At 40.1% G+C, this 17,855-nt stretch overlaps 2 protein-coding genes across 5 annotated transcripts in view; one reads left to right on the top strand and one right to left on the bottom strand.

The window, feature by feature from the left end:
• The first annotated feature begins 56 nt into the window (after positions 1-56).
• On the top strand, positions 57-10,416 carry PTRH2 (peptidyl-tRNA hydrolase 2). Its single transcript, XM_068529840.1, has 2 exons — positions 57-168; positions 9,786-10,416. Exon 2 carries the CDS (start codon positions 9,786-9,788, stop codon positions 10,323-10,325), a length of 540 nt encoding a protein of 179 aa, XP_068385941.1. The 5' UTR covers positions 57-168; the 3' UTR covers positions 10,326-10,416.
• CLTC (clathrin heavy chain) overlaps positions 10,362-17,855 on the bottom strand; it is a 65,186-nt gene continuing 57,692 nt past the window's right edge. For 3 of the 4 annotated variants that reach the window (XM_068529836.1, XM_068529837.1, XM_068529839.1), the window contains one exon: positions 14,986-16,031. In XM_068529836.1, coding sequence (XP_068385937.1) covers positions 15,907-16,031 — 125 coding nt within the window. In that variant the 3' untranslated portion in view covers positions 14,986-15,906. Of the gene's footprint in view, positions 10,499-14,985; positions 16,032-17,855 lie in introns of those variants that run through there. The other variant, XM_068529838.1, reaches the window with a different exon arrangement.

Raw genomic sequence — 17,855 nt, 5'->3', positions numbered from 1 at the left:
AGGAAGAATGACTGTTCTCTTCGCGGTTCTTGATCCGGAACTTGTTGTCAAGGAACCCCGGAAGGGGTAAATCGCACGAGGGAAGCGTGTTCGCTACCCAGAAGTGAAGAACGCAAAGCCGCGAGTGAGGCGGAGGAGAGGTATTCTAGGCAGGTCATCCTCTCACAGGTAGGGGGATGTTCTTCATTCTGTCTCCAATTGGAATGTTTCTTCCCATATAATTCTATAACCACCCCCTCACCCTTTCATCTTCTCCTTCGTAAACTGTCTTCCGCCCAGTGGCCGCCGGAGCCACTGTTCCGGTTCGGCCAGTCGTCTTTTGGAAGAAAGGACCAAGCTGCTGGGGAGGGGAAGGACCCAGAATTTCTAGTTCCCAGGCAACGCCTCCATTGAGGCAGCATTGATGGATTCGCTCCGAATGTGAGAAAGTACCGAGCAGGCCTCACACTCTGCTGAGTATTTATTGAGTACCCACAGCGTAGCAAGTTGTTGAGTCCTACGAGGAAAGAAAAGCCCTCTAAGAATATGATGGAAAAATTGCCTCCCTGTGTCACAGACATAATGTCTAAAGGAGTATTTAATCCTTTAACAATCCCAGGCACTGTACTAGACATTGAGAATTATGCTCTACAGTGGTTATGTGTTATTGTTACAGCGGCTCTGGAAAGTAAATAATTAAGACTGACTGGGGGGTGGTAAAGACTTAAAAGACAGTTTGGTTTGAACTACACCTTCATGGGTGAAGAGGATTTTTTGTGTGTTTAAGTGGAGAAAATTATTTCAGGGAGAGATTGCTGCTTGAAAATACCTAGTCATTTGGTGTGGCTGAATAGTACACTGTGTAGCAGGAGAGGAGGATAAAGGAGGTTGAAACCAAATTGTGTAGTTCTTTGAATTCCTGCGAAGGGGTTTATGTTTTATTGTTACACTACCGAACTTGGGTCCACTCACCCAACGGGTAGCAAAGGGGTACCCAAAGGGTACTGACACCGGGTTGTGGTGAAAGAAAGCACAGTCTTTATTGCAGGGCCCCAAGCAAGGGAGTGGGAAACAAGCCTCAAATCCACTCCAGCTTGGTGTTTGAGTTAGGGTTTTTTTAAAGGGGAAGAACAAAGAGTCTGGAATTAATCATCCTGTAACATTTCTGTGACTTTCCTTAATTGTAGTTTCAGGAGTCAGGATGTCTCTGGTTTATGATTCTCTGGCCAGGTGGTCTATGGCTCGAGGTCTGTTAGCTCATCTTGCCCTGGAGAAACAACCTGAGTGGTAGATGATATCTACAACAGCAGTTTTAGTGTATTGACAGTGTTATTGACAACAACAATTTCAGTCATCAACTCTGGTTGGTTAGTATTCAGTTAGTGCAGGGTTGAGGTCACAGCGGACAAGAAAGGGGATAAAGTTTTGGATAGAGAGATTAATCATAAACTCGGTAAGGGACTCAGTTTTAGGGGGACTTGGTTTCCTTATTCCTTAGGCTTTTATCCAGTGATTTTCTAGCAGAGAAATTACAGGATCAGATTTGTGCTTTAGAAGTACAATTAATTATAATGGCAGATGGACTAGGATGAACTAGGGCACAAGTGAACCAAATATGGAAAGATTACAGGAAGTTTGAGAGGGAAGGGAAGATGCTGAGTTCAGTGTAGGACACAGTTTAGACCACTTCATAGACATCCAAGTGGTGAAATCTAGCAGAAGCTGGAAGTTCAAGTGTGGCGCCCAGGAGACGCTCTAGGAATCCTCAGCATTTGTTGATTCAGGAATGAGTGAGATTCTTCATCTCACAAACTATTTATTGTCTGTCTCCTCCTACTACATTGTTCAGTGCACTTCTCCAGGGTCCAGAAATGTGCACAATAGGCCCTCAGTAAATATTGATTGATTAATTGATTGATTGAATGGAAAGAGAGTATATAAACCAGCACCGTCCAATAGAACTTTCTGCAGTCATGGAAATGTTCCGTATCTCGCTAACTCATAGAGTGGCACCTAGCCACTTTTAAGTTGTTGAGCTATTGAGCACTTGAAATATGGTTAAATGTAACTGAAGAACTGAATTTTCATTTAGTTTTAATTTAAGTTTAAATGACTACGTTTGGCTAATGGTTGCTGTATAGGACAACGTAGGTACAGACTGAAAAGAGGGCCAAATGTGTAAGCTTGGGTAATACATACATCAGGGGCCAACAGAGGACATATAGCCAGAAAAAGAGACTGGAAAAAAGGTATCAGAAAGATAGGATGATAATAGGGTGAACTTTGGGTTAAAGAATTCAAGGGAAGAAAGCTTAAAGAAAAGTTATCAGTGAGTGGTGCAGAAAACTCAAGATGAGGCCTAAAAAGAGGCAACTGCATTTGGCAATTAGCTAGTGTCTGATTCCTTAGCAGTTTCAGTCGAGTGGGGAAGGGAGACAGGTAACTGAAGAAGTTTAGAGATGAAGGGAAGAGGAAAAGTGAGGCAGTGGTTTAAGGGTCAAAGAGGAAGGATTTTTAGGTTGGAAAAGGCCAAGGGGCAATAGCCAGTGGAACAGGATAAATGGGGGTAGCATGCTTCAGAAGGTAATGGAATCACAAGCATTGGTGAAAGAGGTTTAATCTGGCTGAGAAATTAGAAGGCACCAAGAGGAGGGTTTTATAGGACATGTTCGTTTGGCAGTGCCGTCATTGCCCGGGATTGTCTATGAGACTAAGGTAGTTATTTTTACCTTAGTCTCAAGCACTGGGTTTATTGATATATGTCTATAATAGATATGCAGAAAAGGGGACAGGCTGAAACACTTTTTACAGGAGTTAGATGTTGATCTGCTCAGGCTGATAGGAGATTAGAACATCCTAAAGAATAGAGATGCTAGTATTAATTTCAACATTTTAGAATTAAGAGACCTCATAAGATACGGGACAGAAGTGATAAACAAGCTTGGTTATTTCTGGAACTTTTTCTGCTTTCTGTTTATGATGACTCTTACTGGTATATCTGGTTTTAAATAAAGCTGAGAAAATGAGAAACTTTGCATCATGACCTTTTAGATGAGTATATTCAACAAATACTCTATGTGTAGTTCCTTTCTCCAGATAGTACCTGAGTCTGGTATGTGGGATATTTGGTTATTTTGCAACCTAGAAATTGGTGCAGAGAATCCTTCTAATTCTTGACATAGAAGTTTGTGTGCGTATATATGTATTTTTATATATATATATATTTTTATATATATATAATTGAATATTTGTTCTATTTGTAGTCTGGTTGTTAGATTATCAGAGAGAAGTCCTGCTGATATGTAAGCATCATGTAGTAACTAAATGATAGATGCATTGTGAGATAATGTGGGTTCTAATAAGAATTAAATTTTATTTTCTTTTTTTGTGGCTGCAAAGGCATCTAGAGCCTTAAAGTACCATGTCAGTACAGCCCTGTCACCATTTTAGGCACACCAGTGAAAGAGGACTGAAACTAGGTGCTGATGACTTAACCATTTATGACCCTCTGGTCATTCCTTGTCATTCTCCTTTTATCCCTAAATGCTTGTTTCCTCAGGGTTCTGTTTAGCCATTTCTTCCCTTGATATACTTGACCCAGTGGCCTTACCCACTTTCATCACTTCAGTAACCTCAGTTGTATGTTAATTTCTTTTAAATATGTATTTCTAGCCTAAGCTTATCTTCTGACCTCTTAAATGATATATCTTTTTTTTTTTTCCTGGACATCTCAACCGGGGTGTCTTTTGGTCAAACCAGACGTAATATATCTAAAACTGATTCTAGTATCTTTTACTTTCAAACCTTCTCTTTCACCAGAATCCCTTCATCAGTAAATAGTATACTTCCAATCTCCATTTGTTCAAATCTAGGTGTCATTCTAAACTTCTCCATTTCTTTTATCATCAGACTTCCAGTGAGTCACCAGATCATACAGGTGTGCCTCAGCCACTTCTTTCCTTTCCCATTGTCACTCCTCTTCTCTGAGTGACTGTCTTCTCATCTAGACTACTGGGAAAGGCAACAGAGTAGTGTTAAGAACACAGGCTCTGGAGTCAGGCTACCATTTACTAGCTTTCTGAACTTGGGTGAGCTACTTATATTCTCTGTACCCCAATTTTCACATCTGAAAAAATGCAGATAGTAATTCTGTATTTACCTTAAAGGACTGTTGGGAACATTGAAGGAGACAATTCATGTAGAGTGTCAATACCTAATATATACCTAATATAAAACCTAATGTAGCAATTATTAACTGTTACTATTATTACATTATAGCAGTCTCCTGATCAATCCCCTGTATCTATTCTTACCAGCTTCTAATTCATTCTTTATACTGAAGTCCCAGGTGATCTTTTAGAAAACAAAAATCATTTCCCTGCAGCAGCTTCTCATTGTCCTTAGGGTAAATTCCAAACCATCTAACATGGCTTACAAGGCCTTCTGTGATCTGCCCTTCTTTCTCACTTTGTTCTCTGCAGCTCTTTCTCTCCATCTTCCAGCAGTCTGGACTGCTTTCAGGTCATTTGACATATTGTATTTCTCTCCTCTGGCCTGCCCACTTGGTGTTCTTTCTGCCTGAAATGATCTTCCCTCCTCCTATCTTCTTACTGATCCTTTGTTGCATTTTAAATATTTCTTCAACAAGGCCTTCCCTGACCTCCTACACTGAGCTAAAGCACTTTATGTACTCCCCAACACCTTTTTTAAAAAAAATATTTATGTATGTATGTATGTATTTATTTATGGCTGTGTCAGGTCTTAGTTGCGGCACGTGGGATCTTCGTTGCAGTGCGCAGGTTCTTCGTTCCGGCGCACGGGCTCCTCTGTAGTTGTTATGCACGGGCTCTCTAGTTGTGGCATGTGGGCTCAGTAGTTGCAGCTTGCAGGCTCTCTAGTTATAGCATGTGGGCTCCAGAGCACATAAGCTCTGTAGTTGCGGCACGTGGGCTCAGTAGTTGCAGCACGCAGGCTTAGTTGCCCCGCGGCATGTGGGATCTTAGTTCCCCAACCAGGTATCGAACCTGTGTCCCCTGCGTTAGAAGGCAGGCTCTTCTTTTTTTTTTTTTTTTTTGGCTGCGTTGGGTCTTCGTTGCTGCATGCCAGCTTTCTCTAGTTGCGGTGAGCAGGGGTTTCTCTCTGTTGTGGAGCACAGGCTCTAGGTGCATGGGCTTCAGTGGTTGTGGTGCGTGGGCTCAGTAGTTGTGGCTCAAGGGCTCTAGAGCACAGGCTCAGTAGTTGTGGCATACAGGTTTAGTTGCTCCGTGGCATGTAGGATCTTCCCAGACCAGGGATCGAACCTGTGTCCCCTGCATTGGCAGGCAGATTCTTAACCACTGCACCACCAGGGAGGTCCCGGAAGGCAGATTCTTAACCACTGGACCACCAGGGAAGACCTCCCTAATGCCTTTTCATAACATTTACCAGCCATGTAATTATTTGTCTTCTCCTCCACTCATCTGTGAACTGGCAGTGGCCTGTATTGTTCACCGTATTCCTAGTCTAACAAAGTATGTATCTGGTACATAGGAAGTCAGCAAACGTTTGGGTTTTTTTTAACTTCTCTTTGCCTTAGTTTCCTCATTTTCAATGTATAGAATTAATGCTAACTTCTTACAGTTATGTGGATCAAATGACACAATACATTCAAAGTACCATTGAAGCTTTGAGCTATGACAGTATGAAGTTTTGTTAAAATAAAATGAAAGAAATTCAAAATTAGGACTGAGTCATCTCTAAACCACTACCAGAACATAAGCTCCATGACAGAAGGGACTTTTTCTCCTTTGTGTGCTCTTGTATTCCCCCAGATCCTAGAGCAGAACCAGTTAATATTTGTGGGAGGAAGGAGGCAATATATCATAAAAATAAAATAATTAAGAAAGCAGATGAGCTTAATGACACACTTCTGACTATAATTCAGATAACCTATTTCTGTAGCTACACTCGGGACTTTACATCACGTTATAATGTTCCATTTCCAAACTCAAAACCCCAGACATCTCTCTCTAACCACAGCCATCTGCCTTTCCAGCTTACTTCCGTCATACCTTTTCTTAATAGCATGTGCATATCCTCTGTCACCTTCCTGTCCTTAAATCATTTTCTAAGAATGTGGATTTCATGGCTTATCATTTCAAACATTCTTGGCCCTCACCCTAAATTCCCTTATGCCCTTGTGTCTTGGTGCTTACTCTTAGTAGAATTCAAACTTGGATAAATCCAACTATCTGTCGTAGATGGGGAGGATGAAGGAAGAATATAGGTGCAGCAGATTTAGTTTATATGTTTGGAGGCAGTGATTATGTGGTTTTAGTCTTCTGGCTTCTATTTTCTCTGTGAAGTATGAAGTCATCTCTTCTACATTTTTACCTATACTCAGGCTGCTAAGTACTGCTGGAGAAGATTATAACTGGTAGGTATGGTACCGTTATAAAATCATTACTAATCCTAACCATATTTTCAATGTTCCTCTTCAATCCTGCTGTGTTTTGCTGTAACTTTTATTTCAGTCTTCCTCTTCTCAACTCCAGCTTGACTTTTCTACAAAATAACTCCCTCCAAGGAACAATTTCCTGCTTCCAAATCCACAGCCCTACCTGCATCTAAACCTGTCACATTGGGCAAGGTGTCCCTTCTTTCCAAGACCAAATCTCTTCACAGGAACTTAGGTGCCTCCCACCTACTGCTTTGTATTAATTATTCTTTCCCTATCTTGAGCATCTACCTTCCTTTTCTCTGGGTCCATCCATTAACATTTAAATATGCTCAACATTTGTATATACTCATCTTTCCATCCTAAGGGAAAAAAAAACCTTTCCTTTTTCTTCACAGCCCCTTGTATCTGTTGCTTTTTCTTTCTGCTTGCTTTCACTTTCTCTTTCTTGACCCCGCCTCAAACTAGCTTCTGCCCCACAACTACCCCACATTAGTTTTTTGCCAAAACTAATGGACAGACTGTCTCAGAGTGCTATCAACTTCTGGAAATATGTTCCTCACCACATTGTCCTGGTATTCCTGCCTCTGTATCTGTAAAAGTTGGCCATTTAAGAAGGCAGCTCCAGGGACTTCCCTGGTGGCGCAGTGGTTAAGAATCCGCCTGCCAGTGCAGGGGACACAGGTTCGAGCCCTGGTCCGGGAAGATCCCACACGCCGCGGAGCACCTAAGCCCATGCACCACAGCTACTGAGCCTGCGCTCTAGAGCCCACGAGCCACAACTACTGAGCCCACATGCTACGACTTCTGAAGCCCGCGCACCTAGAGCCCATGCTCTGCAACATAGAGAAGCCACCGCAATGAGAAACCCATGCACCACCATGAAGAGTAGCCCCCTGCTCGTGCAACTAGAGGAAGCCCATGCGCGGCAACGAAGACCCAACCCAGCCAAAAATAAATAAGTAAATTTAAAAAAAGAAAGAAGGAAAATAACAAGTGTTAGTGAGGATATGGAGAAATTGAACCATTTAAAAAAAAAAAAAAAGGTAGCTCCAGACAGGGTCCAACTAGAGAAGGAGATGCATGAACTACTATAAAATGCAGAGTTTTTTTGGTAGGTGTTTCAGAAAGTAACTGAATAGTAAAGGATTCTAATGGACTCCAAGGAAGTGGAGATACAGGTTTTATAACATTAAGTAGCAATTTCAGGGAAATTAGCTTTGTTCTGGGGAGGGCAGGGTTTGAATTTGAGATTGCAAATGTGGGGATATTGGGTTGTTTCAATTTTTTATTAACTGTACGTTTGACTTAGAAAAGCAAGATACACAGTATAGCAGTGTAATGTGTTAAATTATATTTTTATAGTTTGGAGACAAAAGAATTCATAGTCATTTTCTTTTCCTTCAGATATTAAGTGTACTCCATCATTCTCTAACAATTACTGAAGGTCTGTTAGCCTGGTTTATCTCATAATCCTCCCAATCCTTCTTTGAGATCTGGAGACAGCCATGACTTATATGAAGATCTGTTTGCAAAGGCATTGGTTTTTTTGTTTCTGAATTAGAGACTTGAGTCATAAGGCACTAGAGAAGTGGCTCTCAACCCTACCAGGCCCAACACACAGTTTTTTTAAAATAAAGTCACTTGCAACGAATGTAAAATGGTATAGCCATTTTAGATAATAGTTTGGCAGGTCCTCAAAGTTAAAGAGTTGCTGTATGACCCAGCAGTTAGACTTCTAGGTATAAGGCCAAGACAAACGAAAACAAATGTCCACACAAAAACTTGTATTTATAGCAGCATTATTCATAATAGCCAAAAGGTAGAAACAACCAAGATGTCCATCAACTGATGAATAGATAAATAATATGTGGTACACCCATACAATGGAATATTATTCATCAGTAAAAAAGGAATGAAGTATTGATACATGCCACAGTGTGGATGAACCTTGAAAATATGCTGGATGATAGAAGCCTGAAACAAAAGGCCACATATTGTATGGTTTGATTTATATGAATGTCCAGAATAGGCAAATCCATAAAGACAAAGTAGATCAGTGGTTACCAGAGACTGGGGGAGGGAGAAATGGGAAGGGACTACTAATGGGTGTAGGGGTTTCTTTTCGGGGCAGTGAAAATGTTGTGGAATTAGATAGTGGTGATGGTTGTACAACATTGTAGATATATTAAAAAACACTGAATTGTACACTAAAAAGGTGAATTTTATAGTATGTGAATTACATCTCAAAAAAGTTTTAAGATTCCCTATATTATTCTCATTTTAAAACATTTGATAACATTGCATACCTTGCCTACCATATAATTTCAAAAACATTAATATGTTCTAATTTTAACAAAAAAGAGAATAAAAAAGAACTTTATGGTAAAATATGTATTTCCAGGACTGCCATCTATGCCACACAGATTATGCACTGTACAATTCCAAGGGCACCACTTGTAAGTTCTACAAACATGATGGCCCCATGTACTTCAATGTATAAATGCTTAGATACTATTTATTCCACTAGAAGAAACTGATGACTGTTTGTGCCTGTACACTGAAGCGTCATGAATCCAACAGCCTCAAATGTAGACTGATATAAGTGCTTTATTGATGATTCAAATACCATGAAGAGCTTTGCTGGGGTAATAGGAATTTCTAAAATAATAAGGATAAAGGATCATCTTCCTTTGATTCATATGATAGTTATACTACTGGTAAATTGAGTGTGTCAAAACTATGCAAAAAATACTTTGTGTTCGTATGCAAAATGAAATTGGGTTCTACTCTCAGACGTTAATAGTTTTTCATCTACAGTAATGTCCAGTGGGACAGATCTTCACGTATAAGGCTTTTAGCATTCCATGCCAAGGTTTAGTAAATGTCAGCAGCACACCTCACTCCAGGTCCGTTGTTGTGACACCCAGGAACTTCTCTGAGGGGTTGGTAGCATCCCCATTAAGAACTAATGCAGTACGAAGACACAAGTAAATAAGCACTCACTATATTCCAGAAAGAGTGAGTTAATCTTGGTTTCTCTAGATCCTTTAGGCATCTTAGTAAAACAGAACATTTCCTTTCTCCACCAAGACTTAGCAAAAATTGAGGAACGGAGTTTTGTTGTATCCAAGAAAGAGATGTACTCCTCACATTGAGATTCAAAATGACCTAAACGGCTTCACCTGTATTCTTGAACCTTTTCTAGTACACAGGGGAGAAAAAATAGTACATGCCTAAGATCCAAAACATATTTTGCCTTTTTTCTGGATGAATTAAAATACTGCTGCTTATATACTGTCAGGATGTTTTATCTGATAAGCCTGTAACTTTCCACTGCTAGATAGTGACAGCTTTCTTTTCCTTTCAGATGCTCTCCAAACCCTTGGTTATGGAATATTTGACTAATCCTGGTGCGCTCAGCTTGGCTGCCGGAGTTGCTTGTGGCATGTGCCTGGGCTGGGGACTCCGAGTACGCTTTGGAATGATCCCCAAGAGCTCGGTGAGCGAGACAGACACTGACACCAGAACAGAAGCAAGCATCTTAGGAGAGGGTGGGGAGTACAAAATGATTCTTGTGGTTCGAAATGACTTAAAGATGGGAAAAGGGAAAGTGGCTGCCCAGTGCTCTCATGCTGCTGTTTCTGCCTACAAGCAAATTCAAAGGAGAAACCCTGAATTACTCAAACAGTGGGAATACTGTGGCCAGCCCAAAGTGGTGGTCAGAGCTCCTGATGAAGAAGCTCTAGTTGAATTATTGACCCATGCAAAAATGCTGGGACTGACTGTAAGTTTAATCCAAGATGCAGGACGTACTCAGATTGTACCAGGCTCTCGAACTGTTCTAGGAATTGGGCCAGGACCAGTAGACCTAATTGACAAGGTCACTGGTCACCTAAAGCTTTACTAGGTGGAATATTGTATGATGATGGTCATCCCACCACCACAAGGGTTTGAAACTGTCAAATTCTAACAATAAAAGCTGAATTTCTTCCCCCCAATTTATGTATTCTTGAGATGAAAATCCGTTCCTGTGTTCTTCTATCAATCATGTACTTGGCCTGGTTACACAGTTATCTTGGGCTGAAAAAAAAAAAAAAAGTTTGGTTAATAAATAGTCCTGGTGGTTCAAGAGATGGATGCTGAAACAAGAAATATTTAAGATGAGAGGCAAAGGTCACAATAAAATTGGATTACGAGGTGGGAAACAGCATTTCCTATGTGTGGTTCGGTCCCTTTGTGTGTTAATAGCTCTTCTATTACCCCCCTTGGAGGATCAGGGGTCAAGGGTACTACCATTAGGTGCAAACTGTAGTTTGTTTTTCCTGCCTTCAGTTTTTGGATGACTGCCTATCTTATTAATAGATCATGGGTTTAAAATCTAACTTTGTGGATTTGTCTTAAAGCTGAGGTTTTATAGCACTGATATAACCCACCCGTGCTGTGTTTCATGTTCATTCCCTGACCCACACTGGCTAAAGTTTCTCAGCAGCGGTCCTTCATCTCTTTAGTTCCCCCCCTTTCCTAACAATGAAGGCATTGAAACTTGCCCAGTGACTTGTATGGACCTTGAAGGTGATAATGGGCCCACGTAAGAATTTATGGTGATTGTAAAGTGAATGTAGCTTATCCCAACATCCCACTATTTCTTTACGTAGAACTTAAGGAACTGGACAGTTATTTAAGGGCACCTTATTTCCCTTTTGATCATTATACACCTAGCATGACATAATTCCAATAATTACTGTTATACCAGCTGCCCAGAATATGAAGGTTCCAGCTCCCAAGAGCCACATAGCTTCCTGATCTCTTTTTTGCGAAAAGCCATTTTTCTTGAAAGCCTTCTTTAGGGGGATCCTGACAGGATTTCTAAATTCAGTATATCCCTAAGAACTATGATGATGTCAGGGAGAATTTTGGTAACAGGCACATGTTAAGTGACTGCAGCTCTCCATGGTTAACTTCAGCAATTAGCATTAGTTAGCAGTTAACTTCAACATAAGCAGTAATATAGCACAACTGCAAGCTCTAAGGTCAGTGGAGTCTGGTTAGAACACTAAAGAAGACTACTGCAGCCAGTCTTAAAGGTTCTATTTTGTCAGTTTTGTAGTTTACACTGGCATCTGACAGCACAGAAGAAATTGCAAGTGTGAAGGATGCCGCAATAGCAACTGTTTCTAAATAGAATGTTTATACTGGATTTGAAAGTGATGCAACAGCATGTAACTGAGCTGAAGAGAACCCAATCCTAAATGTATGATTCTGGCTCCGGTAATTTCTGAGGCTTGCCTCAGACACTGACGGTTCTAGGTTCAAAAGTGCATTCCCAACAGGATGGTCTGCCGTGGCTGATAGAAGTAATTTTAATAAATCATGGCATATCTACTAGGATGAATAGTACACAAATTCTGGTAGTTATGGAAACATCATGTTTGTTTTCTAGCTCACCTGTACTTTCATATTTATTTTATAGGGTTCATAATCTTGTGGTTCACAAAGTATGCTCTGCACAGCCCTTGGGGTCTTTAAGACACTTGCAGGGGGTCAAAACAATTTTCCTAATACTAAGACATTCTTTTCCTTTTCCACTGTTTTGACATTTGCAGTGATGATAAAAAAGCAATGGTGGGTAATACTGCTGGCACCTTTCACAAATCAAGGCAGGGGCACCTACCTGTACAAGTAGTCATTGTAGTTTTCACTGCCCTACACTTAGTTTAAAAAAAAAAAAAATTCACTTCATGTCGTTGATGAAGCAGTAAAAAAATTACTAAATTTGATCCTTGACTGTTTGTCTTTATATTTTACGTAACATCAAACACTTCTGGTACACACTGAAGTGTGACTGTCATCTTGAGGAAAAACACTTGTGGCTGAGTCCTGAGCTGAACTAGCTGCTTTTGTCATCAAACATTTTTACTTGCAAGAACTGACAAAATCTAGTTAACCAGACCTGGGTGTTTGGCAGATACAACTACAAAAAGTTCATCTTCATGATTTCAGAGTCCACATTTCAGCTAACCACAAGTATCTGGAAAGGCTATTAAAATACTGCTTCCTTTCCTTATTAAATATCTGTATGAGGCCAGATTTTCTTCATATACTTCAAAACATAACAGATTGAATGCAGAAGTAGATATGAGAGTCCAGGAGTCTTCTGTTACAACAAACTTTAAAGAGACTTGTAAAAAATAGTACAATGCCATTCTTCTTGCTTGACTTTTGGTTGGGGAAATATGGTTAATTCGTTATTGCTTATGTTAACATTCAATGAGTTTATTAGTCATATTTAAATGGTTAATAGCTTAAAAAAATTGTTTTAACTACTAAAATACAGTAAGTAGGAATAGATAAAACCCCACATATAAACTAGAGCTCTTTGGGATCTTCAGTAATTTAAGTATAAAAAGGATCCTCAGAAAAAGTTTGAGAACCGCTACAGCAGCGGTCCCCAACCTTTTTGGCACGAGGGACTGGTTTCATGGAAGACAATTTTTAAACGGACTGGGGTGGGGGCAGGGGGTGGTTTTGGGATGATTCACGCACGTTACATTTATTGTGCACTTTATTTCTATCATTATTATATTGTAATCTATAATGAAATAATTATACAGCTCACTATAATGCAGAATCACTGGGAGCCCTGAGCTTGTTTTCACTTGCCACTCACTGATAGGGTTTTGATGGGAGTCTGCAGTCAGACCTCTCTGCTAACAATAATCTGTATTTGCAGCCGCTCCCCAAGCACTAGCATCACCGCCTCAGCTCCACCTCAGATCATCAGGCATTAGATTCTCACAAGGAACACGCAACCTAGATCCCTTGCATGCGCAGTTCACAGTAGGGTTCATGCTCCTATGAGAATCTAATGCTGCTTCTGATCTGACAGGAGGTGGAGTTCAGGCGGTAATGCGAGCAGTGAGGAGCGGCTGTAAATACAGGTGAAGCTTCGCTCTCTCGCCCACTGCTCACCTCCTGCCGTGAGGCCCCATTCCTAACAGGTCCCCAGGGGTTGGGGACCCCTGCACGACAGTGAGAATATCTGCATGACTAAATCAATTTATGGAAAATTAAAACAGCCCTACTTGGAGATCATCAGTCTCTTGCTATTGTACTAATGTCTGTTGAAATGACTGTCAACAATTACCACGTTTTTTGGGGTATAATGTCTGTATTTGGATACTAGGGAGGATGAGGAAGAAGTGTTCTTCCTAGGGAGGCAGATAACTGAAAGCATGTTTACCTCCTGAAAAGTTTCCTATGAATCTCTTTCCCCCTCTTCCCTCCTGTTTTAGTTACCTTTAGAGAGTGGTAAAGAACTCTTAGTACTCTTGGTTTTCTGTTTTTAGTTCCTTCTCCCAGACCATCGACCATCATCCTATTCAGAGGAAAGTTAGGGAAGATCCCTTAAATTAGTTTATTACCAATTCATTCTGTCTCTTATTGTACAACACTTACTACGGCCCAGTACTGACCTAGGTGTTCTGTAATTTAAACATACTCCTACAAATAATCCTGAAAATTACTCATAGTGTTAACATACAGGTGAAGGAACAAGCTCAAAAGTTCAGCTTGCTCTCAATTTGAACCTAAGTTATACGCTGCATCAGTTTCTCTTTCTACTGTAGCCCATTATGGATGGTTTTAAGGGGCAACTCAGTATCACAGACATAGCACCAGATTAAAACAAGGCTTTAAAAAAAAAACCAAAAAACTCTTAAGTATGCTGTAAGAAAACCTTTACTAAAGTATTTTAACTTGTTTCTATTAAATGGGAAGGGAAAAGAGAAAAATCTCTTGATTTTGACAAAGATGAAGAAAGGGGGCTGAGATCCAGGAGAAACAACAGGACGCCCAGGACCTGAGCAGCAAGATGTTTTCCCTACGACAAACCAAGAAAGGAAAAGGGATTTTTCCAACTAATACTATAATTTCCTATAGGAATATTGGGGGGTTGGCGGGGAGGTGAAGGTGGGGAAAAGCAGGAGTTCTAAGTTTTAAAAAACCATTCTGTGGAGTTTATGGTCAATGGCTTGACTTAGAGTTATAGAGCAATACAAAGCTAGGTAGGGGGCTCTCTAACTATTGAGAATTAACAGTGAAATGAACTTAGAGTAACATTCTCAGCCATAAGCAAAAAAACTTGAATTCAAACACTGGTTTAAAAGAAATCAACTTAAAATACCCACAATTTGGGGGCCTTTACAATTCATGCTGAAGAACAGCATGTTAACTACATGCTTGTATATTCTTACTTCAAGTTAATACAATTTAACATCCATGATCTCTTCATAAATGAAATGCTTAGATAAACACCTAAAGTGCCCCTTGGTTACAATGATGGAGGTAGTAGAAGTGTAGCCCACTTCAGCACTGACTGGTTCTTTAGACAACTGCATGTACCTTATTAACTACTGGGATGCACGCAGTGTAATGCAGTGTTTCCACACGTCCCAATCCGCATTCCACGTCTGCTCTCATGCCTTCCTATACTGCCTCAGCATCCAATATGAAACGGTTCTTTTGGTTTAAGTTTGAGAGATATTTAAGTAAAACTGCCATTCTACATGTTATTTCCACAGTCCAGTAATTTATTTTAAATTTGAGTAATTTCAAATTCCACAAACAAAACTGAAGAACAGCAATATTTTGTTTGAATTCTTTCTTCTGTACACTCAGTGATCTAAAACACCACAATATCCAACATACACAAACCTCAGGGAAGGGTTAGTAAATACACACAGATTGGAATCATGGTGCTCTTTGTTCCTGAATGGAATGGTCCCACAAAAAAAGCACAGGATACAGCACAACATAAGGGCACCTGTTACATATGAAGTGAGCAAAAACACACTAGCATTTTCTATGTGTGTAATGAGGAAACCTGCATAGGTTAGAGGGCCTTTTACGCTCATTTAAAAGTCAGGCAAGTTGTCTGTAATGCATTTTTCAAATAATTTGGAGAGCACTGCAATCCAGTGTAGGATATGCTGATTAGTGTTGTCTTTGTTGGTACTGACAGTCTTGCATGGTCACACACCAATATTTCTGCTTTAGCTTTTCTTTGAATAAAAGAGATTTAAATGCATTTAGACAATACATACTGTAAGCTGTTTACATACACTAAATTTAAGAGATTCAATATTAGAGTTTTGTTTTTTTTTTCTTTAAACACTACAGAGTGCAAATCAGGTTCTTCACAACAGATTGAATATTAAGCACTTCTTCAAAGAATGAGGGGGAAGAAAAAAAGCCCAAGTGAATAAAACACTGAAACTATTCCCCTTTGAAAATAAATTCTAAAATGATGCGGAATGTGAAATAAGCTTTTAACATAGGTGATCCAAGTTTACAGTTAAAAACAAAAAGTAGTCCTTCATGAAATAAAGGTTACAAGAACATGTGCCTGTTTTCCCCCGTTATAAACTGAGAAGCGGGTAGAGACGATGTTTCGGTACGAAAATAGGCGACTACAGGATCAGCTTTCCGTCTCACATGCTGTACCCAAAGCCAGGCTGTGGCTGCCCATAGGGTGGTGCAGTATAACCATAACCAAAAGGTGCCTGGGGAGGGACTGCAACACTGGGTCCTGCTGTCAGCATCAACTGGGGCTGACCTACAGAAGAAAACAAAAAGGAGCAGGGGTGGGGGGGCAAGGAGGTGGGAGAAACTGTTAGCATCGTAGGATGATCACACCCCAGTCTCCCTACTCTAGCAACATAATTCATTCTACTTTGAATGAATTTTGTGGGGGCACTTCTGACTGTCTCAATTTCACCACGACAGTCACCCTGAGAAGGGTCCTGCCTAGACAGCCAACAAAAACCGTGCAGGGCCGAGGGCCAGAACTGTAACAGTGATTATGTTACTTCATACATCATTTAAAGCAATAAGCACATGCATGCTCGACATGCTTAGGCAAGACATCTAGCAATAAGCCTATCACCACATGGTGTTTGCATATTTTATTTGGTGACAATATAATTAGCACAGGAAAACAATTTTTTAACAGATATATTTTTAACGCAACTGAACTTTTAAAGTTAGATTTAAATTCCTGATTTAGACATGTCTAAATGGTAACAAAACCAAATGCATTTCTAGCAAAGTATCCAGTACTAAAAAAAAAAAAGAAGTCAAAGACAAGACATATTCAAATATGCATTAGGTGTGAAATACATTAGAGGATACAACCTCTTTCGAATACTAAGTTAACACTCTCATGAAGTTTAAATAGTTATTGACACATACAGGAAACGACCTGTTGAGAACCTGGCTTATTTAGAGGGAGAATACACCTAACACCTCTCCCTACCCCCTGCAAAAGAGGTACTACTCTTAATCTCCCACTGTAACGTAAACCTAGGGCGAGATTTCTCCCGCAAGTGACCTCGTGTCTCTCCTTTTTGTGAATAACAACCAAAACCGTCTTCAGTGAGTGAACTCTTTAGGAACCAGCAGTTTATTAAAAAAACACTTCTAACCTTGACAAAAGGTAGACATCAGTCTACCTTGAAATTTCAACCCCCCCCCCTTTTTTTTTTAACAACATAAGCATTTTATTTTTTCATTAAGCTTCTTAGTTTCTTAGTATCACAATGGAATGATGAGAAAACAAGAACAACAAAGAAAAACCCCATGAGTCTGCAAATCTCTGACAAACAGCAGAGACTTCAAGGCAATTGAGGGGGAGGGAAGGAGAGGCTTGAAAGAAATGCCAAAGTAGTTCCAACATCATGCCTCTCCTTAGCTGGCTGGGCAGGTGGAATGGTGAGAAGGTGGCACTGTCACAGCTGTCCTTGGCTCAACCCCATTTTCAACTGCCTACAAGGACTATGCATTTAAATACCCTGAAGATAAGCCAAATTCAGTAGATGCCCCCCAATTATTACACCCACCCTGTTTCTGTTTCTACTTTGTTTCCTATATCAAATATGTCAAACATCTTGCTCCCATCTCTAAGAATTTACTTTATGTTCTCCAACTTTATCAACACTACGCTGTCCTCTAAATTCCCAAAGTCCTTATCTATAGTAAAAAGGAGATAATGGCACAATAGATTTGTATACTATCATTTCCTTTAGCAGGTTGAGATACAGCAGCCATAATTTTATACCCTCCTCCCAACACCACCTGGTTAAAGTGCTGTAAACTATACCCTTCAAATTCATTGCTCAAATCAATCTGTTCACCATGAGTGAAATGGAAAGGGGAAGTATTTCAGAAAGGCACATGTAAGAAGAAATTAAATTGCCTTAAATATTCACTGAGAGTCTGAAGATCCTATCTCTCTGGAATGTTCTCAAATGGAAACGCTATCCAGTTCTCTGTCCTAGTCAGAATTTAAAGAGATGTACTATTACTGTAAAGCACACTTAAGATGACCTTGGCATGTTCTCTCACCTTTTGTACTTCTGAAAATTGAGCTCACCAACACGGC

The sequence above is a fragment of the Eschrichtius robustus genome, chromosome 20, assembly GCF_028021215.1.
Source record: "Eschrichtius robustus isolate mEscRob2 chromosome 20, mEscRob2.pri, whole genome shotgun sequence".
In the NCBI taxonomy this organism is placed as follows: Eukaryota; Metazoa; Chordata; class Mammalia; order Artiodactyla; family Eschrichtiidae; genus Eschrichtius; species Eschrichtius robustus.
This window is presented reverse-complemented; position numbering and strand designations above follow the sequence as displayed.